Here is a 26,763-nt window from a genome sequence, read left to right as displayed (position 1 = left end):
CGGCAATATCAACAATAACACTATGATGGTTGGATAATCGTCTGTATACCACTGTCATTACAGGCAGGTTATACAGAGAGTTAAACACACACACAGTAACGCTCTTCAGAGGCAGGAATTCGTAGTTTGCATTAAAGAGCATTAGAAACAGTTCAACACTTTCAGAAAATAAGATTTATTACTAAAAAGTCAAAAGGGTGCAATAAAAATATTTACAGAAAAGATGTAGCCAATATATATATAAATATACAGAAAGCAATAGCACAGCAAAGAGATAACAGAAAGGAATTTAGAGAGTTAAAGTACTTGCCAAATGTCCTGGTTTAAGCAAATCAGGTTTCATGAGCCAAAAGGATTTCTTATCTCCCACTGTTAGTTCCGATGTTAAAAAAGGGAGAACTTCAACTCTCACACCCCTCAACTCAGCCTAGCCTTTTCTAGCAACTCCACAGGGTGTCTCCCTGGAGCAGTAAACCAATCGCCTCATTTGGGGCGGGAGTTGTAGGTGGAGACCTCAAGCTATGACCAAAGCCTGCACAAATTATATTATGGTTCATAATTTACCCTGAATACATACAACATCCTATCCACGAGTAGATTATTATGCAGAATCACCTGCTGACGGTTAGACATGAAACACAAAATGTCTGCTTGAATGGTTCAGGAGATATAATTTTCTGCTCTCCTGTACATGCCAGCTAGGGGGTGTAATATTGCAAGGTGATTTGTATCAAATAACATAAAAGATGCGGCGCTATAGCATAAATAAAATGTCCAAAATATCAATATGGTGATTGAGTGATTGATGTGATGATACAAACATTATATCACAAATAAAATGACATGCGGTGCAAAACCAGTCCTTGTGACAGTTATTTTCTTTCAAAGTGCTGCTTCCATGCAGTGAACGTGAAAAGGATAAGGCTGTGCACTCACCAGATGCACAGTGTAACTGCGCATTTAGAGATATATAATCTCCACAAGATCCACAAACAGCTTCAAGAGATCAGGTCAGGCCAGATATTCCTCCACCCGTTGGATGTTGCTAGTACTCCACGGTCTCTCTCTTGGGTGGCTCTTTCTTCAGAGCTTGTGCATCTCCATGAGCTGGCATCCATGGATGGATGCCAGCTCATGGAGATGCACAAGCTCTGAAGAAAGAGCCACCCAAGAGAGAGACCGTGGAGTACTAGCAACATCCAACGGGTGGAGGAATATCTGGCCTGACCTGATCTCTTGAAGCTGTTTGTGGATCTTGTGGAGATTATATATCTCTAAATGCGCAGTTACACTGTGCATCTGGTGAGTGCACAGCCTTATCCTTTTCACGTTCACTGCATGGAAGCAGCACTTTGAAAGAAAATAACTGTCACAAGGACTGGTTTTGCACCGCATGTCATTTTATTTGTGATATAATGTTTGTATCATCACATCAATCACTCAATCACCATATTGATATTTTGGACATTTTATTTATGCTATAGCGCCGCATCTTTTATGTTATATGGTCTGTAAGGTTCTTTGGTATCCTTTTTGATGCTGTGGCTGCTTTGTCTGTTTTCATAGCGCTCACAACCCCTTTTATACCTGATTTGTATCAAAGTTAGCCATCCGAATCTGTGCTCCATGTTTGTGTAAGTCTTTCATAATCCAAGATATGTAATCATAGGGGAAAATGGATGTTGAATGTGGTGTCTGGTTTACGACTTATCTGGAATGTCTTTGAGCTCAGTGAAGGACTTGGTTTATGGTTTTACGATATCCCAGATTGCACAGCTAACAGACAGCTAGGCCCCAGCGCAGTTGTGGGATTTATAGACATGACGCCCTCCCATGGAGTTTGCTGCATGTGATCTGCATCAAACAGACCATATGTCACTCAACAGAGAGGGAGGGGGGTGAGGAAAGCTGTTTTGGGAGTAGGACATGATAGAAGATGGAAGACCCTTAACAAGATGGAGGACCGTGTCCATCTCTGTATGCATGATTGCTACACCAGGGTCTCCCCTATCTTCATCCTGTACCCAGGCACAAGGTATTTTCATCAGCCAGGTGCACAAACATTTCACTCATTGTCTTCAATGACCAGTCCAGGGGATGTAATTTTTGTACTTTTATTGCAGAACTGGGGATAAAGATGGGGAATTTGGTAGGATACTCCAAAATTAGAACTAATTACAGTTGAGGACTGCTGAAGTCCCTGCCAGAAGCAGATAGCAAACTTCTCTTTAGTAATAGCAACAAATATTATAAAACAGTATGCAGCGCTAATTCACCCTACATAAATGCAACAAATTTAATTTGATGTTTGAAACTGAGATATTCTTATTAAATTCCAGATTTTATCAAATACTTCACAATGAAGAGGTCTTGTTCTTTCCACATGTATGCAATTGGGACCTTTTTGATCATTCTCTTGATTTGACATTGCATTTATGCCATGGAGCGAGTTGCAGTGGAAAAGCTCTGGTTAAGATCTGTTGGGACCCCTTGCCATCAATACACTTTTATATACGCTGTTTTGACCACGATTTGTGGTCACTCCTTTCTGGTAAGAGGCTCTGTGTGTTGACGGTGGAGGATCTCTTTTTCTTCTGTGGCACTGTTATTTCTATGGGCTATATGGGCTTTATATGATTTCCAGTTGGACATCACTGACTTATTTTGAGGGCTGTCCTTATTTGATTTTATTTTTATATGCTTATGGTATATTGCATGTAGGGTGAATTAGCTCTGCATACTGTTTTATATTTATTGTTTGTTGCCTGCATTTCTAATAGCTGCTGTTTTCATCATTTACGTCATAATGCAGTTTGTTATTGATATTATTTTATGTTAATAGCAACAAGTAGTTTACGAGTGAGCAAAGTCCCTTTGTAGTAGTAGCAAGGCAGAGCTCCTCAGGTACAAGCCAGTTACGGCAGACTGTGGCAGTCCAAAAGTAACAGAAACTGAGCAAAGTCCTATGCAGTAGCAAATGTTGGATCAGCTCTTCAGAACACTAGCCAGTGTTCCCTTTTTCTCAGACCCACGATGACTATAAAGAACCAGAAGGGTAGCAAGCACACAGAGTCTCCAAGATCTCTCAGTGTACTCACAAGGCCCAAGGACAGAATGGTAGCCTCCTTCCAATCTTCCAAGAGACACCCTCCAGTGATACCAGACAGATCTTTAGCAGACAGCTCCTCTCAGTCAGCTTACTGAAGAACGAGGGTAACTTCTTAGGTCCATTTTCAGGCCCTCAGGTTGCCCACCTGAGGCCACATGGCAGCAAGTGCCAGGCAAGACAAGCCTGCCTCCAGCCTGGCTTGGTGCAATCCTCTCCAGGAAGGACCCTGAGCCCATGTGCTCACAGAACATAAATACATGTTCCCAACATGCAATGGAGCCACCCTCCCATGTAATTGGCAAGACACACATAATAGTCAAGGTCTAATCATTTATATAATGATTAACAGGACCATAACATATGGAAGGGAACCCAGCTCACAACAGAAAAGACAAAGCACCTGGGTAACTATCGATCAAACATCACCAAGCCAGCATGACCAAATTTTATAAAATTTGTGGGGGCATCCTCTGTTAAAATAGGTAGTCTGATAAAGGGATAAATTAGAATTCACCAGACTTTTCCAGTAGGTCATGGCAGGGGGAGACTGTTTTTTCCAGTGTAGAGTAATCATTTTGCGAGCATAAAACAACAGGACTATTAATAAGGTGCACTGGGCTACAGCAGGAGCCAGCGATTCTATCAGCCCCAATAAACAGAATTTCTGGTCAAGGGGAACAATAATATGTACTACTTCTTCAATTGTACGTAATACCGCCTGCCAAAAAAACATTATAACAGGACAGGTCCAAAAAATATGAAAAAACTCCCAGTCTTCATGAGAACAACGCCAGCATACTGGAGAAAAAGAGGGGTTCATTCTATGTAACCAATACGGGGTAAAGTAAGCCCGGTGTAAAATTTTAAATTTAATTAGTTTTATTTCTGGCAGAAACTAGGGGAGAGAAGGGATAATCCCAAACCTCGGACCAATCTTCATCATCTAAAATTAGGAATATTAGTCATCCATTTTAAACGTAAAGATATCAATTCGGGGCTGGCCACCACAAGAAGATATCTGTATAGTACAGAAAGGGTTTTTTTTTCATGCGTGTTACACGAAGGACAGACTCCAACTCAGAATAGGAAAGGGAACGGGTCCAACAGGGCGGCCAAGCCCAAAAGGTTAGGATCTGACTTAGTGGAGGAGGAATAAAGAGAGGTATAAGAAGATTCAAATTCGTGCAATATATCCTCCTGGAAAGACACCCCCCCCTTACATGCAGTACAAAGTTCTGGAATTACAGTGAGAGGCCTATCATGCTGCAACATCATCACCAATAACCTACTATTTTTATCCCCAAATTAATAAAAATTCCTGTCTGCGGGCCTGTACATCCAACCTAGTAATTTTGGACAAGTGTATATGCAGTTCTCGGCGAGCCAAGGAGAGGGAGTCGTAATTATCTACAGTGGGGACAGATGAGTAATTGGAGGAGGCTTCTGTCACTTTATCTTGCAGCTGAGACATAAGGATGGAGTTTTCTGACTTGATAGCAGAAACAACAGAAATATATAATCCCCTACTATGTGCCTTAGGGCTCATGTACACTGCACACGATAAACTCATGTTTAGGAGCTGTTCAGCGTTTTTTTCAGCAGCCCCTGAACTCACCCTAATGTTTTCCTATGTGTCCATGTACACATCGTCGTTTATAAGCAGTTGAGTTTACAGTCATTTTTTTTAATGCAGAAAACTTGCGTTCAGCAGTAGATTTTATCACCGTTTCAAATGCAAAACGCTTGTAAATGTGGCTAAACGCGGCTATCCACGTTTATAAGTGTTTGAAATTTTTTTTTAACTCTTTTATTACCAGATGCTGTCCAGAGCCTTTTTTTCATCATGAAAAATGCATGCAAAGTGTTTTCATGAAAGCAAATATGTTAGATACTTCTGCAATAATTTCTGCAGAGAAATGAGCTGGAACACATCCAAACACCACAAAAAAAAAAAAAAAAAGTTAATTTTTTTTACTGTTTTTCAGTGCATTCTGGGCATTTTGAAAGGTCTCCTGAGGTTATCTTTAAAAAATACTTCTAAACGCAAACGCTCATAAATGCGCATAAACATGCATAAAAGCGGTATGCAAACGCGGCTAAACAGATGTTTTTTAACCTACGTATTCCAGCAGTCAGTTTCCATCATTCACAAGTTGTCAGGGAACGAGGAGCCAGACACACAAGGAGGTGCAATTAAAGGTAGGTTTATTAATATAAAAATAAGACAAGAGTCTATGCAAGTCCAACAGCGGAAATCGTAGCCAAAGCCGGGGTCAAGAGCCAGGAAGAATGGTCGCCAGAGCCGGGATCAGGAGCCAAGAAGAATGGTCGCCAGAGCCGGGATCAGGAGCCAGGAAGAATGGTCGCCAGAGCCGAGATCAGGAGCCAGGAAGAATGGTCGCCAGAGCCGAGATCAGGGGCCAGGAAGAATGGTCGCCAGAGCCGGGGTCAGAAGCCAGGAGGAGTCTTAGCCAAAGCCGAGTCGGTATCCAGGAAAGCAATGAGTAGCTAAACAGGAGCTTGCTGTTGTGCAACAGACAGGACACGAATGCAATGGACAGCCACAAACAGCAGACTTATATGTGATAAGCCGCCATCTCCTGGGGGAGGAGCCGCAGAGGGCTAAAAGCATAAAGGATCCCACAATGCTCTGCAGACACCTAAGATGGATGCCAGCACATGGAGCAGCACAAGGTCTGAGGAAAGGTAGGACCTTGACAGAAGTGTCCCGTGTACATGGGGCCTTAAAGGCATCCCAAACCATGGCAGGAGAAGCTGACCCAGCATTATGCTCCCAGTAATCACGTAGTCCTGGAGGGATGCGTTCCGCAGAAACAGCATGGTGAATCCTGTTAGTGTGCAGTCTCTATAGAGAACCATTACATGGTTGCCAAGACCAGAGTAATGATTGAAGGGGACTATGGTCCAATATACCCGCTGGGAGGTAGCTAGCCTCCTGTACAATAACCAAGGAGGGAAAGATTAGCAAACGCTAAATCAATACGTGAGGCAGTCTTGTAAGGTGAGGAAAAACAGGAATATGCCATATCTTGAGGATGAAGCTAACGCCACACCTCAGGCATGTTAGCCTAAAAAGGATGCTGGGGGAACCGGTCTATCCAAGAACTGTGAGAGAATAGCATTGAAATCCCCCATAAATTTAATTTTTGCAGGGCCAGCATCTCCAGCAAAAGGTAAAGAGGGGCCATTTGACTGGGTGGTGGTAGACACGTATTAACAATAATATATTTTTGGTTCCAGAATGACACAAACAACATGCCATACCATCCATTAAGATCTATAGTAACCTCATCAACCACACATGGAATTGATTTGTTTATAAGGATAGTAACCCCACGAGAGTAGGTGAAGTAGGTGGTGTGGAACACTCTCTGCACCCACGGCCCCTTCAGAGCTAGGATTTGCTGCCCATAAGATGAGTCTCTTGTAGCAGGACTATGTGAGGAATATGTAGTTTATATATTTAGATATTGAAATAAAAGTGAGCGTTTGTACTTGAAATTTAGCCCCCTAACATTCCAAGAGAGGATAGAGAAACAATCTTTAGGAACAGGTGCCATAATAGAATGAGCAGCAAAATCTGATCAGGCCATTGCATACAAAGGTCCAGATAAGCAGAAAAGCAGTTAAATACATTCAACTTACAAAGAACCCCTTAAACCACAAAACACAAAAATAAAACCATGCCCATGCTCTATAAAAAGAAAAAAACAACAAAAACAAAAGCCAACCGATGCAGGGCCTGTACCCTAAACTGAAGAACAAATGACGGAGTCCAAGCATCCATCTCGCAGTCCATCTTGGGGAAGCTGTAGGTGTATAAACAGGACAGAGGTTTTCGCTCCCAAAAAATCATAGCGGGATATCAGGATGACAGAAGAAGGGGACCAAGGCTGTAAACTCCTTGCTGGAAGGCAAATCAGACATCCAGGAAAAGTGTAGAACCAGCTCCAGCACATGTTAATAGCAGGAGAACAGAGTACTTACAGAAAGTTTGAAGAGTCGTGCTTCGAGATTCTAGCCAGGTATCCACAGCAGCCGGGGTATCAAAGAAACGCGCAGTGCCTCCATCCAAAACCCAGAGTCTGCTTGGGTATAATAAGCTGTATTTCAGACCACGGTCATGTAGACATTTGCGGATCTCTGTGAAGGAGCGATGGCATTGTTGCACCTCTGAGGCGTAATCAGCATACAGAGAAAGTTTGGTATTTTCATAGAGAAGGTCAGGAGAATTGCATGCGGCCGACAAAATCATATCACAATCCCGATAATTCAGTAATTTAACTAGAAAAGGTCTCGGGGGAGCTCCCAGCGGTGGGGGAGCAGGAGGGACCCTGTGGGCCCGCTCTACCACAAACAGAGGAAAGATGTTGGAGACCCAGTAACTTAGGCAGGAACTGCTCTGCAAAGTCCGCGGGTTTCGAGCCCTCGGCCTTCTTCGGAAGGCCTAGCATCCGCAGGTTATTCCGACGTAGCCGGTTCTCCATGTCAATAGATTTAGCCTGAAGAGGTTTTACCTGCCCCTGAAGAGCCCTAAGTTCTCTAGAATATGTTTGGACCACATCCTCCATTTGAGATATGTGGGATTCCGCCTCTGAAATCCTGGCACAGTGCTTTTCCATATCAAGTCGGATTAAACCAAGATCCGTGGATAGAGTCTTTTTTTTTTAGGTTAAGGCTTCTTTGCAGGAGGTTATCGCCGCCAGGAGGTCCGCTGGAGATGGACCGGGATCCCTCATGCCCTCCCGGGATGTTTGCATGCCAGAAGACACTGCTATAAGGGCCGGCCTCATGTCCAAGATGACCACCGGAGAAGAGGTCGGGGGAACCATCGAGGGCCGGCCTGACCTATGCTTGCCGGGGGACATGCGGAGGAGGGGAACAGGGTGCCCAGCCGACTCCCCACTATCAGGAGGAAGGTCCAGGAGCAGAAAGCAGGGACACAGGATCAATAGCAGGATGAATGTGGAGCGGCGCTCAGGCGCCACATGTCCGAATCTCTTCCCATGCGGCCATGCTCCCCGATGCTGACAATTGCGCGGTCATGCAATGCTGTACATGAATGAGATTTATGTCCTTTTTTCCCACAAACAAAGCTTTCTTTTGGTGGTATTTGATCCCCTGTGCGCTTTTTATTTTTTGCGCTATAAACAAAAAAAGACCGACAATTTTGAAAAAAAAAAACTAAGACGCACCTGACCATAAGACGCACCGAGGTTTTAGAGGCGAAAAACAAGAGAAAAAAAATATTCTGAACCAATGGACTGCAGACATAGTACAGGAGATGACCAGAGACTGCGGACACAGTGCAGGAGATGACCAGAGACTGCGGACACAGTGCAGGAGATGACCAGAGACTGCGGACACAGTGCAGGAGATGACCAGAGACTGCGGACACAGTGCAGGAGATGACCAGAGACTGCGGACACGGTGCAGGAGATGACCAGAGACTGCGGACACGGTGCAGGAGATGACCAGAGACTGCGGACACGGTGCAGGAGATGACCAGAGACTGCGGACACGGTGCAGGAGATGACCAGAGACTGCGGACACGGTGCAGGAGATGACCAGAGACTGCGGACACGGTGCAGGGAATGACCAGAGACTGCGGACACGGTGCAGGGAATGACCAGAGACTGCGGACACGGTGCAGGGAATGACCAGAGACTGCGGACACGGTGCAGGGAATGACCAGAGACTGCGGACACAGTGCAGGGAATGACCAGAGACTGCGGACAGTGCAGGGAATGACCAGAGACTGCTGACCTTTGGGGAGGGAGGGAGAGCGGGTACTTGAATTTGACAGATACCCGCTCCCACTTCCGCGGAGTTGTCCTTCCCTCTTCTTCCCGAGCCGGCTTCTGTGACAGCCGGGTGCCCACTGCGCATGCGCGAGAAGCGCTGCGCTTTGTGAATGGCCCAGCGCCTTCTGGGATCTGTCATGTGTCCCAGAAGACACCGGATCATTCACAAAGCGCAGCACATGCGCAGTGGGCCCCCGGCTGTCACAGAAGCCAGCGCGGGAAGACTGTGCAGCACTGGAGCGAGGAACAGGTAAGGCCCTGCAGGAGAGAACAGCTGAGCGGCCGGCCCGCTATTTTGACATGGTGGCGGCAGAAATACCGGACTGGCCGATTTATATTCACTCCATAAGACGCACTGACATTTTCCCCACTTTTTTGGGGGGAAAAAAGTGCGTCTTATGGAGCGAAAAATACGGTATATTTTGGACTTTTTGCTATAAAACATATCCAGTAAAAAAATGTAAAAAATCAAATGTCTTCATAAATTTAGGCCAAAATGTAATCTGCTACGTCTTTGCTAAAACAAATCCCAATACGTGTAAATTAATTGGTTTTTGTGAAAGTTATAGCGTCTACAAACAGCAATACTGTAATTTTTTTTTAAATGTTAGTAATGACGGCAATCAGTGACTTATAGAGGGACTGCGGCAAGCATTCTGACACTGGGTGGGAACTGACTAACTGCCACTGACATCCACAGTGACACCAATACAGTGATCAGTGCTAATAAAAAGCACTGACACTGTACTAATGACACTGGGCAGGGAGGTGTTAACATCTGGGGTGATCAAAGGGTTAACTGTGTGCAGTTTTACTATTTTGTCTGTGTGTGCTTTACAATGTAAGCATGCTACTATGTATTGCTCTGCTCTGCAGAGCAATACAAACCAGCATGCTGGTGCTGACAGGGGAGAGCTCTGTATTGTTTACATACAGACCTGTCCCTTGTCAGTGTTCCTCGGCGATCGCCGTGATAAGGTGATCGACAGCTGTAGCCACCAATGGTGGCACAGGCCCCCACCCGGAAATACAAAATCACATATACAGTCAGGTCCATAAATATTGGGACATCGACACAATTCTAACATTTTTGTCTCTATACACCACCACAATGGATTTGAAATGAAACGAACAAGATGTGCTTTAACTGCAGACTGTCAGCTTTAATTTGAGGGTATTTACATCCACATCAGGTGAACGGTGTAGGAATTACAACAGTTTGCATATGTGCCTCCCACTTATTAAGGAACCAAAAGTAATAGGACAGAATAATAATCATAAATCAAACTTTCACTTTTTAATACTTGGTTGCAAATCCTTTGCAGTCAATTACAGCCTGAAGTCTGGAACGCATAGACATCACCAGACGCTGGGTTTCATCCCTGGTGATGCTCTGCCAGGCCTCTACTGCAACTGTCTTCAGTTCCTGCTTGTTCTTGGGGCATTTTCCCTTCAGTTTTGTCTTCAGCAAGTGAAATGCATGCTCAATCGGATTCAGGTCAGGTGATTGACTTGGCCATTGCATAACATTCCACTTCTTTCCCTTAAAAAACTCTTTGGTTGCTTTTGCAGTATGCTTTGGGTCATTGTCCATCTGCACTGTGAAGCGGCGTCCAATGAGTTCTGAAGCATTTGGCTGAATATGAGCAGATAATATTGCCCGAAACACTTCAGAATTCACTCTGCTGCTTTTGTCAGCAGTCACATCATCAATAAATACAAGAGAAGCAGTTCCATTGGCAGCCATACATGCCCACGCCATGACACTACCACCACCATGCTTCACTGATGAGGTGGTATGCTTAGGATCATGAGCAATTCCTTTCCTTCTCCATACTCTTCTCTTCCCATCACTCTGGTACAAGTTGATCTTGGTCTCATCGCCATGCTTCACTGATGAGGTGGTATGCTTAGGATCATGAGCAATTCCTTTCCTTCTCCATACTCTTCTCTTCCCATCACTCTGGTACAAGTTGATCTTGGTCTCATCTGTCCATAGGATGTTGTTCCAGAACTTTGTAGGCTTTTTTAGATGTCGTTTGGCAAACTCTAATCTGGCCTTCCTGTTTTTGAGGCTCACCAATGGTTTACATCTTGTGGTGAACCTTCTGTATTCACTCTGGTGAAGTCTTCTCTTGATTGTTGACTTTGACACACATACACCTACCTCCTGGAGAGTGTTCTTGATCTGGCCAACTGTTGTGAAGGGTGTTTTCTTCACCAGGAAAAGAATTCTTCGGTCATCCACCACAGTTGTTTTCCGTGGTCTTTCGGTGTTGCTGAGCTCACTGGTGCGTTCCTTCTTTTTAAGAATGTTCTAAACAGTTGTTTTGGCCACGCCTAATGTTTTTCCTATCTCTCGGATGGGTTTGTTTTGTTTTTTCAGCCTAATGATGGCTTGCTTCACTGATAGTGACAGCTCTTTGGATCTCATCTTGAGAGTTGACAGCAACAGATTACAAATGCAAATAGCACACTTGAAATGAACTCTGGACCTTTTATCTGCTCATTGTAATTGGGATAATGAGGAAATAACACACACCTGGCCATGGAATGGCTGAGAAGCCAATTGTCCCATTACTTTTGGTCCCTTAATAAGTGGGAGGCACATATGCAAACTGTTGTAATTCCTACACCTGATTTGGATGTAAATACCCTCAAATTAAAGCTGACAGTCTGCAGTTAAAGCACATCTTGTTTGTTTCATTTCAAATCCATTGTGGTGGTGTATAGAGCCAAAAATGTAAGAATTGTGTCGATGTCCCAATATTTATGGACCTGACTGTATATATGTGATTTTGCACAGCCATGCTGTCCTGTAGCAGTTCTACTATAGGGTAGTTGGGAAGCATATAAAAAAAAGAGGGAATGCTACACCCTGGTAAACATGGTCCTGTAACAACTCTTTTGGAATTGGGAGTTGTACTTTGCATGCTTTTTGTTACCCTGACCAAACTTTTTTGAGACATGATTCTGGCAACAATTTCAAAATATTACCTTATTTTTTTCTTAAAATGGTACAGTTTCTCAGTATCTAAGATCTATTTATATAGTATCTAATATGTTTTCTATTGTGAATAAAATATGGGTTTATGAGATTTGCGGATCATTGCATTGTTTTTAATGTAGATTTTACACGCTTTAGAAATCGGGTTTGTAATAGGCTTTTAAGAGCTAACTGTATACACATAGATGGAATACAAGCCCTGGTCACACTATGTGCAGTTTCTCAACGTAGGTACTGTAACTGCAATGACAAACAGAAAACAATAGTTTTCTTTGTGTCATGTTCACTCCAGAATGCGGTTTCTCTCTGTTCCATAGCTGTGTGATTTCATGCAACATGTTTGCATAATTTTGCCCTGCAACACATGTAAACGCACACAAGCACTGTAATGCACCTCTTACTCACAATTAGGGCCTGTTCACACATAAATGTACTTTAAAATGCTTGATAAATGGATGTGCATTGCCTTCCATTGGCAATGATTTTTATGTGCGTCGATGCACGGTTTAACACGTGTTGATGTATGTTGACACTCATTTTTATGTGTTAAATTGCTGTGGTTCCTTGTAAGAGACAAAAATAATACTTTTTCCTTTCAATAGATGTGTTGTGTTAAAATGCATACATGTAGCATTTTTATGCAACGTACTGCATATGACACCAGTGTTGTGACCAGCATACACAGAAAACAACTGTTGTCTATTTGTCCTTGCGATGACCTGCCTTCTTCTAGTGCAGTAAAACGCAGGTCATGCGTGAACAAGGTCTAAGGTCAGAGAAAACATACTGTTCCAAGAAAAAAGAAATCATGCAGGAAAACGCACATAAAATATGTGGAAATGCAATTGACTGCAGGCAGATTTGTTAAAGCAGGGTTCCACTCAATGTCAAAAAATAAAAGTCAGCAGCTACAAAAACTGTGGCTGCTGACTTTTAAAAAACAGCCACTTAACTGTCCCTCGCAGCCCGTTTCACTGGCCGTCCTGTATTCCAGGAGGCCAGAATCTTCAGTGTGGGCACCCGGCTGTGACAACTTGCGGCTTCACAGCCAGGTACCCACTGCGCATGCGCGAGTAGCGCTTCATGAATGGTCCTGTAGTCTTCTGGGACCTGTCACGTGTCCCAAAAGACTACAGTGAGGGAGGGAGGACACCTTCCATTTCTGATCGCCTAGGCGATCAGACCGGAAGTGAAAGCAGGTACCTGTAAAATTTGGGTACTCGCTCCCAAAGGTGCCAATCCTTAATGGGGAGCAGTGAACGCGGAACTTCCCCTTTTTGGTGGAGCTCCTCTTTAAATGTGTTGCAGCATGAATGAGCGCTTGGTCTCCTTTCCATTCCAGAAATGTGTAAAAAACGCACACTGTGCTAGTAGCGCCATTGTGAACAGCACCCTAAACACGGTAAAAAAAACGCATGGCAAAAACAAATTGTAGTGCAAGAAAACGCTCCCAGAGCACTTTGCTGCATGTAGTGCAGCCTATTGAAATGGCAGGAAACCACTCATCTCCAATAAGGTAAAATGTGAATGGGTCCTTGTAACTTTAGACGAAATTTCAAGTTTTCTATTTCCTGGCATATTTATAAGCAAACCAGCCTTCCTGTACAGACTCCTTCCTTCTTACGTTCCCCTGACAACCGGCATTTTAACGCGCATGCGCATTCAGCATATTCAGGCCGAAAGCTTTGATTCTGCCGCAACGCTGCTCAAATAGTCCCTTCCTAGCGGAAAATATTTCTATAGGCGGGGTTATTATAACCCCCGGCCAATCAGCTGTAGTCGTCATATAGCGTATTGCTCTGCGTCACGTCCGCCGCGGAGGGATCGGCTTTATAGGGATTGAACTGCGGTTTCCGGTCCTCTTTGCAGCCTTCGAATCCAAGATGGTGAGGACGCGAGGTGGCGGTTGTGGAGGCCGTTTGTGTGTTTGCTGTGTGAATGGGAGCGGTGCTGGTCCTGATAACGGTTCCGGCCTGGTAGTGGCTCTTCCCGCTGCTGGGCTGTAAAGACGCCCAAGCTGGTCCCGTGTGTAGGGAGACCTCGTGTGGCGCAGTCAGCACAGGGGCCGCGGTCAGCGTGCTTATTACAGCGCCCTATGCAGGAGCGTTACTACTCCCTGGAGGACCCGGCTCACACTGTCGTTGGGGGGCGCTGTGTGTTGGCGGGTGAAGGCTGCCCCAGGAGGCCAGAGTGGAAGAGTTTGGGGACCCCCGCCCATATAATCATACTGAACATTGTAGGGAGTGGGTGAAATGGAACGAAAGATTATTTTTTGTTAATGGAGAGGGATTAGAGCCTGTCAGTTTATTACTGTGTCTCCATTAGGGAGATGTAAAAAAAATAAGGGGGATATATTTGGCACTAGTTTTGGGGGCCCCATGGGATTCCTCTTATTTTGCAGGGATTTCCTAACTTCCTGTTTGGCTATGGGACAGGAAGTGAAGGTAAATCTCCCCATTGGGGGACACGGCTAAAAAACACTGCAGCGAACTGAGCCGGAAGTTTGGCCCCCTCCTTTCTCCTGGGAACCGTCACAGGTCCCAGAAGACTGCAGGACCCATCAGGAGGCGCAGCGCAACTCTCACATGCGCAGTGGACACCCGGGCGTGAAGCCGCAAGCTGTCACAGCCTGGTGCCCACAGTTGAGATGTTGGCGCCATGGAGAGAAAAAAAGGGACGGCATGGGTGAGCACATCGCTGGACCCTGGGACAACTAAAGCTCAGTTCACACTAGGCAGGCGTTTGAGGGGCGTTTTTAATGCTCCTCAAACGACTATGAAAATTATACACATGGCAGCACACAGTGCTGTTCACAGAGAAGCGTTAGCGCTGCAGCAAAATTGACACCTCATGTCAAGTCAGGAGTTGAAAACTTTCAACACCTCCCATTCAAGTCTATGGTGACGCTTCTCAAACACTTAACGGGGCGTTAATATCATTTCAATATAGGCATTTGTGGTGTGGTACACGGGATGGCCAGAGACTGCGGGCACAGTACACGGGATGGCCAGAGACTGCGGGCACAGTACACGGGATGGCCAGAGACTGCGGGCACAGTACACGGGATGGCCAGAGACTGCGGGCACAGTACACGGGATGGCCAGAGACTGCGGGCACAGTACACGGGATGGCCAGAGACTGCGGGCACAGTACACGGGATGGCCAGAGACTGCGGGCACAGTTCCCTTTTAATTTTTTCTGAACAGGTGAACTAACACTTTAGCTTGGGTTCACATTGATGTGGAATTCGCCCCAGTTTCTGTGCCTATTCTGCATCACAATCATACCCCGTTCATGCAAACTGCTTTGGCTGTGTAAGGTACCCCTAAATCTGTTTGTAAAATACGGTGCGATGGCAGAATCGGATCACGTGGGTGTGAATACCTATACAATATGATTCTAGTGCGGACCAAAAAAGGGTCCTGCACCTATTTGGTGTGGATGCAGTGTCATTTGAGCCATACAATGTATGGCTAACACCGCACTGCACAGAATGTGCATGTGATTTGCACAGGAGTGCTGTTTGTGTGCAAATCACATGTGATATGCCACATTGCAGAAGTGTGAACCCAGGCTTAAGGTACTTAACACTGCTTACAATAAAGAATTGTAATGATTACAGAGCTGTATTTCTATATACCTGGAGTTCAGTTTAATCCATGAGTAAAGGTTGATTTTTAGAACCCTTTAAATTGTCCAACTGCTTTATAGCCTGGTTTCCATCTAACTGGTGAAAACTAAATGCATGTAAAACACAAGAGAATATAACCGATTTATTATTGTTACTTGACCAGATACAGATCTAAAGCCAGCCATAGATGGTTCAAGTGGATTGGCTGAGATTCAAACCATCTACGGACAGCCTGAATGTACCTGATTCAATTGTACGAATGGAGCCTGTCAGATTTTTTTTGTATGCAATTACTTTCAGCAGCTATAGTCACTAGCAATAATCGCTGTGTTCTGCCAGCAGGGTTGCCTGCCTCCCTCCCAAACACTGGCTCCACAGGAGGGATTCACCCATCAATGTTGATCGGGGACTCAGGCAATTTTCTTTCCCAAAACCTGTGGTTGCAGGAAAGAAAATTGCAAAATCTATGGCTGCTATAATGTTTTGCTGATGTTTAGAGTGGGTTATAGGCTCAAGACAAATATGCCTTGCACATCTTCAGGTTTCTATGATCTTGCACAGGAAGATGTGAATGGAAGTGTTTGATATGAGCCTGTTGTACCTCAGTGTGAGTCTTGTAACATCACTTGTGACTGGAATGGTTTGATTGCAATAATTGTGTTTAAAGAAATCCTAATTTGTCTGCAGAGGAAATAGTGATATGAAGGTTGTCCTACTTCAAAACCTTGGTGCTCTGTCAAACTTGTGGTACCTATCTGCTGCATGCTGTAAAGCTAGGAAATTCTCAGATTTCTGTGAAATCCGTTACTTAAAACACTGTAAAGCAGAAGACAGGTCAGATGCCTGTAGAGCCAGGTTCATAAAGCAGGGCATCTCTGAATAGATACCAGAATGAACTTGTTACATTCACGTCTGCAGATGAAAACTTCCTGGGATCCCTGTTCACTTGTGGTCATGAAGCAAAATACCCCTTTTGGTAAACTGCCAGTTTCAGTAAAGCTGATTAAGTGTAGACTCTTTACATGACTTTAAATATAACCTGGTGGTCTGAAAATTCTGACATTTAAAACTGGTTTGTTTTCTTCTTTTAAAGTGAACCTGTCACCACTTGGTTGCTTGTATGCAGTTGAACCATGTTAGAGGAAAAATACCTAACCTTTCCAGTGGCCTGTGTCAAAATATGGAGTCTTTCTCCCTTGTTGCTGCAGATATTCAGCCTTTCTGGGGGGAGATGGGTACTAGCTCCCCATGCTGTGGTTCCTCCTTCTGGCTGGTATGTCTTTTTATACACCCAAAGGATTGAAAAGCTGCAATTACTGGGGGAAAGCTAATGGGCAGGATTTCAACACAGGCTGCTGGAAAGTCAAGTATGTTTTCTGTTCTTATATAGGTCCCAGTTGTGTATGTGACCCTATAGTGATATAAGGATTTCTTAATGTGACCCCAAATAATTTAGAATTCCACATTTTTTTATTTTAACTCTTTTTCAGACCAAGAAAAGAAGGAACAACGGACGTGCCAAGAAGGGACGTGGGCATGTCCAGCCTATTCGGTGCACCAACTGTGCCCGCTGTGTCCCCAAGGACAAAGCTATCAAGAAGTTTGTGATCAGAAACATTGTGGAGGCTGCAGCTGTCAGGGATATCTCTGATGCTAGTGTATTCGATTGTAAGTTTGTGGGTTTTTTTAATTAGCTTTAAAGTATTCTCTTGTCCCATTTGGTTTAACCAGTTTGTAAAAATGCGACCATGTAATAAAATCTTTCATTGTCTTGTCTTTTAGCATATGCACTGCCCAAGCTTTACGTGAAACTGCACTACTGTGTTAGCTGCGCCATTCACAGCAAGGTGGTCAGAAACCGCTCTCGTGAGGCACGTAAGGATCGCACGCCACCACCAAGGTTCCGGCCTGCGGTAGGTTCCTACAATTTGCTAGAGATTTCCAATGACTAGGATTTAGGTTCTTATGTGAAGTAACCCCATCTTTTTTTTTTTTCCTTAAACTCAATGAAAGTGAAGTTGCTCTTGCAGTGGGGTCCCTGTGGGAGCCTGCAAGGGTTAAGTGCTCATTATACCCAGGGGTTAGTGTGCAAGCAGCTTTTTGCCTTTTCCTCCTGCTCCATCCAAAATGTATGTGAGTGGATGAAGTTTGTAGTGTTCTAAAACAAGACCAAATCTGTTTAATTTTGTCTTGCTGGAAAACGAAAAGGATAAAGTGTTTAAGAGAAGATGGGTGAACACTCAGAAACAGTGCTTAGTATGGCAGGCATATAAGGATGCAGATAAGTTTTCATATATCAATACTGCTAGGTTTCCTTCAGTTAATTTTTACCACAGCCATTTCTAATGGCTTCCTCTTCCCTTTTTAGTGGAAGCACTTTTTGGTGGCTGGAAAATAACCTGCTGTCCCAAAAAACTGTTTCATTTTGGTGTGATGGAAATAGTGTAACTATTAAACTTCACTTGACACTAGAACATTTGTCAATATTAGCAAATCGGGTGTCTGAACATAAAGGTACATCTTGCCTGCCATAAATGGTAAAATGCTGCCTTTTACTCAAAGGCTGGGCAAAATTCAGCCTCGTGAGAAAATGGCAATACGGAAGAGCGAGCATGAAAATGTGTAGGCCCTATTAAGGATCACTTTAGTACATCAAAATAGGATGTTCGGTTTGCACTCTGTAGAATAGTTGCCCTCTCCTTGATTTGGAAGCTACTGCCTTCATTTTGTCTGCTGTTCACTCTAATTGACACCGATGAATGTTAAATGACTGATTGCTTAAATTGCAAACATTTCCACTACTAGAAACTTTTGTTGAATGGTAATTGCATTCTTTTTTTTTTTTCCTTCTCCAGGGCGCACCTCCAAGAGCACCTCCCAAACCATTGTAAGGAAATCTGCTCAGATGTCTTGTCTAATAAACTGTTAAAATTACCTGCTTTTTGTTTGTCGTCTTTTGATAAGAATGGATTACAGCTTAAAAGTTAAGATTCTCGGTCCTTTATCATACTGTTTCCCCATCTGCTTTTGTATTACCATGGGTGCCCAGTTCCCCTGAAGATATCCCCTCTACAGTACAGACATGTCCAGAGCTGAAGAGAATTTCTTAGCACAGGAGATATTGATGTGGGTGGTGACCCTGGAAATATGCAGTTCACAGGGCACACTACATCGCTGGTGTAATGTGCAGTTTGAAAAATTTTCCACGCTGCACTGGAATACACTGTGTGTCAAAGCAGTGCAACACTGAGCTTCTGTGTAGTATGTGACATCTCGGTTGAAAAATTGCATGATGTGGTGCATACATAGCATTGCTGGAGCAGATCCTGCACAGTAGAACACTGCTTTTTACCATGTAAGCTGGTGTAAGTAGCCTAATTTGCTAGCACAGTACTTGCCCTCTTCCCCGCTAAACTCCTGGCAGATATCTATTAGTTGGGTATTAGAAGATAATTTAACAACTATTTAAACTTGCCTCCCAATATCTCATACCTATCCTGCATTGCCTGTGTAAAGATATGTTCTTGCCTTTTTTATGTGGTCACATGCTCCAGCTCTCCTGTGTAGATGAAGAGCTGCTGGACTTGAGAAAAGGGAGCACTGACAATGGAGGGAAAATGGGACCCTACTGATGTCATGGTTTTGGGAAGTTACTGCCATTGTCAAGTGCTCCCACACGGGAGCAAAAGCTATAGGATCGCTGGACTGCATTAAAAAGAGAAATGCACAGATCTATCCATTATGCATGCCCTATATAAATAGGGACTGTTTTAAGCATACTTAAGTTATCCTTTACCACTGTAAAGCTTTCAGTGTTTAATGCAACTAACTCCTGAATCAATAGATTCTTGTAATATACATAGCTGGTTTCTGAAAAATAGAGGGTAATTTCCCCTGCAGTGTTCACCTTTTTGCATGGTGGGTGTGTGTGGTTTTTTTTTTTTTTCTTTTTACATAACAAGAATTTAAGTACATAAGCAGGGGAATGCCACCTAGACAGGAGTCGACTTAAGTACATTCAAGTCGCATAGTAAGGCAATTGTCACAACAATACTAAATTGTATCAATTAAGTCGAGAACCTCAGATGTATGATAAACTGTCATACCTGTACAAAATGAGATAGACATCCCTTCTGCATGTACAGAAAAAATAGAAACAGAAGAGGATGAAGAAAGTAAAGAACTATAGCTAGAGATACAAGGGTAGGGGAAGGTACTTAAATCCACCAAATGTGTCAGGGACACATAATCACTAGAACAAGTGAAAAGTTACTTTTCTTTTTTTTTAAGTCCGCAAACGTGCGAATAACGAAAACCCGTAAGTGAATCACAAAAAAAGTGCACTTAGGGGTGTGCTTTGTCCTTCCCTCGAAGGGGATGGACCTCTACCCTGATCCCCCGTGGCACGAAGCTCCTGACGGGCAAGGTTCCCATTTGGGCCACCTAGCCAAAAGGCCTGGCGGACCACCGTTCCTTGTGGCCAGCCACACAGTACTTGGCCAGGGGGTTCTCCCGGAGAGAAAACCCCCTAGGGACGGGAGAAAGGAACCAAAAGGCCACACATCCTCCCCCTAGACTTCAGGGCAGGCCCGATGACCCACACCCTCCATCCTGTGAGGAAATAAAACACACATAAGAGTGAAAGTGACAAAACGTGGCAGATAAATAAAAAAGTGGTCATGCCAAATGTGCACAGACCAGGCCCTGAGGCCTGTAGCAAAAATTGCCCCGAACTTAGCCAGAAGGCCTGGTCCCAAGGGCGCTGTGCAGAAAGTGTTTCAACACAGTGACCATGTGCCTTTTCATGCTTTGGGGTCCCACACCCTAGTGCTACTAAGAGCACCCCTGAGGCGACCACTCAGGGGGCATTGGTTTGCGGACTTTGCCTTCCCAGCCCCTGGCCAGACCGAGGTAGATCTGCTCAAATCAGGAGGTACTGGGCCCCTCTGGCGTTCCAAAGGGGAATTACTCCCGGGCCCCAACTCTATGGGCACCACGGTTTCTGTTCCCCCCGTATTAACCATCAGGACCCCCATCATACTAGCAGGGGTACTATACAACCAGTCATCCCCGCAAAGCTAGAATGACTGTGGAGCACCCCTGCTGGACACTGATAGAACAGATACTACACTTGATCTTAGCCAAAAGGTGAAAAGTGACCAATGGACCCACCTATGGCAGAATTTGTCTTCCTGGCCATGAACTTCAGCCATGATACTTTCCATTGAGTGGCTTTAGTCAATCCTATTCAGCCACATGGAGAGAGGGGAGTTCTTGTATCACTTCCTTGAGAGGTCTGAGTGTAGTAGTAAATCCTTGGCTGGGTCTTCCTCTAGGTCAGGGGTAGGCAACCTGCGGCTCCCTAGCTGTTGTGCAACTACATTTCCCATGAGGCATTGCAACATTACAAAACTGACAGTTACAGCTATGACTTGCACAGGCATGATGGAACTTGTAGTCCTGCAACAGCTGGAGAGCCGCAGGTTGCCTACCCCTGCTCTAGGTTAAATTCTGTCAAGCGTTTGATAGTCTTAACTTGTGACCAAAAATTGGCTAATTTTCTACAGGACCAAACAGTATGAAGGAAAGAACCGTTGCCTTATAACACCAGCAGACTGTAGTCTCTGGGTAGATCTGATGTAAAATGACCGGGACCCTATACCCTTGGGTGAGCAGTTTGTAACCCAATTCCTGATATTTGTTTGAAGAGCGGTGAGCAAAATATAGAATATGATCTCTGTTCAGTTGAGAATTCCCTACCCAGCTCTTCTTCCCACCTAAGTAGATACAGTGGTACAAAAGAGTGGGTAGGTTGGTTGAACAATTTTGTAGACCACTGAGGTTGCATGAGAGGTGGGGTCAGGGGTAATGGAGATCCTTGGACGTATTGGGTCCCTGATCTTTCCCGCGGTGGGACAAGTTGGTCAAAGATTTAGTGAGTTGCTGTAGTCTCCAGTCATCTAAGGGTGGCAAAAACAGTCTATATATCCAACGGGGACTTCACTGTCTGGTCAGCCATGAAATCCTGAAGACAGTGTCCCAAGAGAGGAGACTGGAATCTCCCATCTGAGATCCCCAGTGGAAAAATAGGATTGCCTAGCACTGGATACAATCACGAGATCATAGAAGGTGCAAGCTGACCATTATTGCAACATGTCACTACCCCTATAGTAGCTCCTATCAAAGGGTGGGTTTTGATGACTGGGAGCCTGGTGGGATCTAGCCACAGTAGACATTGAAAAGGAACATCCTTGAAACACTGTTCAATCTACACCCATTGTTTGACTCCTGTCCCCTACACCAGGAGAGGATCCTGGTAAGATGTACTGCAGAGTAATAATAACGAAGCTGATCTGGAAAGGCCAATTTCTCCCCCCACCCCCCCCCCCCCATATTATGGGATATGCGTGGATGAAATTTTGAACTGAGTGTGGAAAAATGTTGGGGAAGGCAAATTGGGAGAGCTTGTAGATGATAGCGGACTCTTGGGGGTAATATCTTAAGAGCAGAACAGTGACCATACAATGTCAGCATCAGGGAATGCCAATGAAGGAGGTCATCCTTTAAGTTTAAGAAGAAGCTGTTCAAAGTTTGCCCCATATAAATGAGAGATACCAAATGACTTCCGTTGCCATTTGAATGGAAAAGAGGGTCTAAGTCCCTGTATAGTGATTGCGCCAGCAGATATGTTAAGCGTGGAGGATTTCGACAAATTGACCTTGAAGTTAAACAAAGAGTCATAGATCTGTAGGGCCCGCAGTATATTGGGTAAGGCTATAAATGGGTTTGTGACAAAAAATATCAGGCCGTCTGCAAAGGCTGCAACTTTAAGGCATACCGAGGGTTTATCGAAACCGGCTATACTAGGGTCCGAACAAATTGTGCACAAAGGCTTCCAGTGTTAAAGATGAGAGGGGACAGCCCTGGTGTGTCCCGTTTGATATGGGGAAAAAGACCGCGTCTCGACCTTCACCGCCGCTGAAGAGAAGGAATAAAGGGCAGAGATCCAACAACGTATAGGGGTCCCGAGTCCAATATGTTGCTTGCATAAATATTGAACGGTTTTTCTGCATCTGGAAAAATTAGCAGACGCTTACTGGTCTTAGCGGCATGAATTAGATTGAGCACCCGGATCGTATTGTCTCGTGGTTCTCGCAAAGGAACAAAGCCCGCTTGGTCCTTGTGAATCAATTGGGTAATATGTGGAAGTAACCAGTTAGTGATAATTTTCGCAAAGTTTCAAATCAATATTGAGTAAAGCTATCGGCTGATAACTACTGCAGAGAGCAGGGTTCTTGCCCTCCTTGGGGATCACCGAGATATAAGCCCATTGGAATTGGAGGCCAGGGGCCTTTTTCTGTTCAGATTGGGATAGAGCCACACTGAGGTCCTCTAGTGTAATTGGAGCATTCAGCTCCTTCGGCGCTTATTATGAAAATGATGGCATCCCGGAAGAAGTGATGTAGGATTGGGCATCCGCAGAAGAATCCTGAGCAGCGGCCCTGGTAGAGGGCAACACAAGATTGTATAAATTATGGCAGAAGCAGTGAAATTCTGAAGCCATGGCCCGAGAGGTGGCCAGTTTGGAGCCAGATGTGGAAGTGATGTGCGAGATAAACAAACGAGGGCGGGGGCCACAAAGTGCCCTAGCCGGGAGAGTACCCGGCTTGTTAGAAAACTCGTACATCATGCAATGGGACCATGCCAATTTCTGTTTAACTTTATAACAAAGGAGGGAATTCAGTTCCTCCCGTGTCTTGACAAGCTCACCATACGTGGCACGTGCTATGCTGGCCTTGTGTGCACTCTCAAGCTGGTGTAAACGAGCTAGCAGGTTGTCTACTTGTAGGCTGTGTTCCCTTTTCAGATGTGCCCCTATCTCCATCAGGGAACTGCGAATGACAGATTTATGTGCCTCCCAAGTAATGAACTGGTTGTCCACCGAGCCTGAATTGAAGGAGACTTACTTCGATATGACAGCTTCTACTGCCTGACGAATATCTGGATATTGAAGGAGAGCTTTATTAAGTGGCCTAGTTGGGGGGCTGTGTACCATGTGGTCAAAACGTAAAGCGAGATGGATTGGGGCTTGATATGATAGTATGTTACCTATACTGGAATAATGCACCTTGGGAAGATCTTTTTGAGGGAGAAGAAAGTAGTCCCGGCGAGAGTAAGTTTGGTGAACAGAAGAGAAAAATGAATAGCCTCTTATCTTGATGCATTATACGCTACGGGTCCACCAGTTGCAGTAAGTGAAGTTCTGCCTTCAGATGCTTCAGTCTGGCAAAGGAAAGGTGGAATTTGCCCCTTGAAACGTCCAACATTGGGTCCATTGCAAAATTTAAATCGCCACCAATTAGCAGAGTCCCTCAGTGAACTCTAATAAGACCGGCAGCAAAGAGCGCAAAAAAGGGAGGTAATCCACATTGGGGGAAGTATACATTTGTGAATGTCACGAGGTGAGTTCCGAGTTTGCCCTTGACCAAGAGAAAGCGACCCTACATAGGACATCCCGTGGAGGTGGGGTGGTAGGATCTGCATTTGTAAAATAAGGGAGACGTGGGCCCTGGACCCGGTGTACCTGATCTAGTTTAAGTTCCACAGTAGTGGGTTTGTCCAAAAATTGGTTGAGGTTGGCAATCACCGTGGAACGGAGGTCCAGTCCGGTCATTGCTTCAGGGATCCCCTAGAGGCGAATGTTATTCTGCCTATTCCTATTTTCACTATCATCGATTCTGCGCTGAATGTTAGTGAGCTGGAAGTGAAAGTCAGCCTGGCCAGCCTCCAACGCCGCCAAGCTAGTCACCTGCCTGGGAAGCAGAAGTTTCCAAAGTGTGTACCTTCTCCTCAACCGTGTCCACCTGTTGTTTCAAGTCATGGAGCACTCTGAAAAGTGGCACCACTATAGAGGAAGCCATAGCTTGTATATCTTCTCTAGTAGGTAGATTAGCAATAAGGTCCCAGAGCTCCCCATCCTGTCGGGCATCCGAGGAGGGAGAGAAAGATGGGCCTGCGGGTGAGTCTGCCCAAGGGAGCATGGGGGGGTCAAGATAGGTGGGCACGGGATAGAGGCTTCGGCCTCCGTGTGTGGCGCAGGATGCTTCTTATGGCCCTTGGCGGCGCCATCTTGGGCAGGGGAGCTGGTGCCAGAGAGGAAGTTGTGTGTTGTCAGAGAAAATAGTAATCTCCGTTGCCCTCGACTCACCGGCAGCAGGTGTCAGATTCGGCTCCCCCGGCATCTAAAGCGGATCGCTGGAATAGCTAGGCTGTCAGTCTCAGGATTCAGGTCTCACAGAGCTCTAACCACCCATATGGAAGAAAAATATATTTTAAAAATATTCTTCCCAAATATATTGCCATATATTTGAAATGCTACAATTTTGGTCATATTCATTATATTTCAATAAATATATATATATACACGTGAAACTCAAAAAATTTGAATATCATGCAAAAGTTCATTTATTTCAGTAATGCAACTTAAAAGGTGAAACTAATATATGAGATAGACTCATTACATGCAAAGCAAGATAGTGATAGTTAGATAGATAGTTCAAGCTGTGATTTGTCATAATTGTGATGATTATGGCTTACAGCTCATGAAAACCCCAAATCCACAATCTCAGAAAATTAGAATATTGTGAAAAGGTGCAATATTCTCGGCTCAAAGTGTCTTACGCTAATCGGCTAATTAAGCCATAACACCTGCAAAGGGTTCCTGAGCCTTTAAATGGTCTCTTTCTGGTTCAGTAGGAATCCCAATTATGGGAAAGACTGCTGACCTGGCAGTTGTGCAGAAAACCATCATTGACACCCTCCGTAAGGAGGGAAAGCCTCAAAAGGTAATTGCAAAAAAAGTTAGGTGTTCCCAAAGTGTTGTATCAAAGCACATTAATAGAAAGTTATGTGAAAGGGAAAAGTTTGGAAGAAAAAGGTGCACAAGCAGCAGGGATGACCGCAGCCTGGAGAGGATTGTCAGGAAAAGGCTATTCAAAAGTGTTGGGGACTTTCACAAGGAGTGGACTGAGGCTGGAGTCAGTGCATCAAGAGCCACCACACACAGACGGATCCTAGACATTGGCTTCAAATGTCGTATTCCTCTTGTCAAGCTGCTCCTGAACAACAAACAACGTCAGAAGCGTCTTACCTGGTCTGTTGCTCAGCGGTCCAAAGTCCTCTTTTCTGATGAGAGCAACTTTTGCATTGCATTTGGAAACCAAGGACCCAGAGTATGGAGGAAGAATGGAGAGGCGCACACACTGCAAGATGCTTGAAGTCCAGTGTGAAGTTTCCACAGTCTGTGTTGATTTGGAGAGCCATGTCATCTGCTGGTGTTTGTCCACTGTGCTTCATTAAGTCCAGGGTCAACACAGCTGTCTACCAGGAGATTTTGGAGCACTTCATGCTTCCTTCCACAGACGAGCTTTATGGGGATGCTGACTTCATTTTCCAGCAGGACTTGGCACCTGCCCACACTGCCAAAAGCACCAAAACCTGGTTCAATGACCGTGGGATTACTGTTCTTGATTGGCCAGCAAACGTGCCTGATCTGAAACTCACAGAGAATCTATGGGGTATTGCCAAGAGAAAGATGAGAGACATGAGACTGAACAATGCAGAAGAGCTGAAGGCCGCTATTGAAGCATCCTGGTCTTCCATAACACCTCAGCAGTGTCACAGGCTGATAGCTTCCATGCCATGCCGCATTGAGGCAGTAATTGCCGCAAAAGGGGCCCAAACCAAGTACTGAGTACATATGCATGCTTATACTTTTCAGAGGCCCGATATTGTTCTATGTACAATCCTTGTTTTATTGATTGCATGTAATATTCTAATTTTCTGAGATTGGGGATTTGGGGTTTACATGAGCTGTAATATATGAGATAGACTCATTACATGCAAAGCAAGATAGTTCAAGCCGTGATTTGTCATAATTGTGATGATTATGATTAGAGATGAGCGAATTATTCAAAAATTCGATTCGGCTGATTCGCCGAATTCGCGGAATAAATTCGATTCGAGGCGAATATATTCGCTGCGAATTTAACGTGTAAAAAGGGTGTTTCTAGGCTTCAGAGAGCCTTTATATTAGTGCAGAACACTGTACCTTTAATTTAAATGCCCTTGGAGTCTGCTGGGGAAGAGAAATAATACTGTCAGTCAGTATGACATGCAGATGAGTGCTGTC

The 26,763-nt window shown here is 44.6% G+C and overlaps 1 protein-coding gene across 1 annotated transcript; it reads left to right on the top strand.

Moving 5' to 3' along the window:
* The first annotated feature begins 13,676 nt into the window (after positions 1–13,676).
* Positions 13,677–18,506, top strand: RPS26 (ribosomal protein S26). The gene is made up of 4 exons (XM_089680072.1): positions 13,677–13,827; positions 17,063–17,240; positions 17,355–17,485; positions 18,428–18,506. The coding sequence occupies exons 1-4, from the start codon at positions 13,825–13,827 to the stop codon at positions 18,461–18,463; spliced, it is 348 nt and encodes a 115-aa protein (XP_089536198.1). The 5' UTR covers positions 13,677–13,824; the 3' UTR covers positions 18,464–18,506.
* Positions 18,507–26,763: the final 8,257 nt, after the last annotated feature.

The sequence above is a fragment of the Staurois parvus genome, unplaced genomic scaffold, assembly GCF_062004578.1.
Source record: "Staurois parvus isolate SC_StPar_1 unplaced genomic scaffold, SC_StPar_1.0 ptg000017l, whole genome shotgun sequence".
Taxonomy (NCBI): Eukaryota; Metazoa; Chordata; class Amphibia; order Anura; family Ranidae; genus Staurois; species Staurois parvus.
This window is presented reverse-complemented; position numbering and strand designations above follow the sequence as displayed.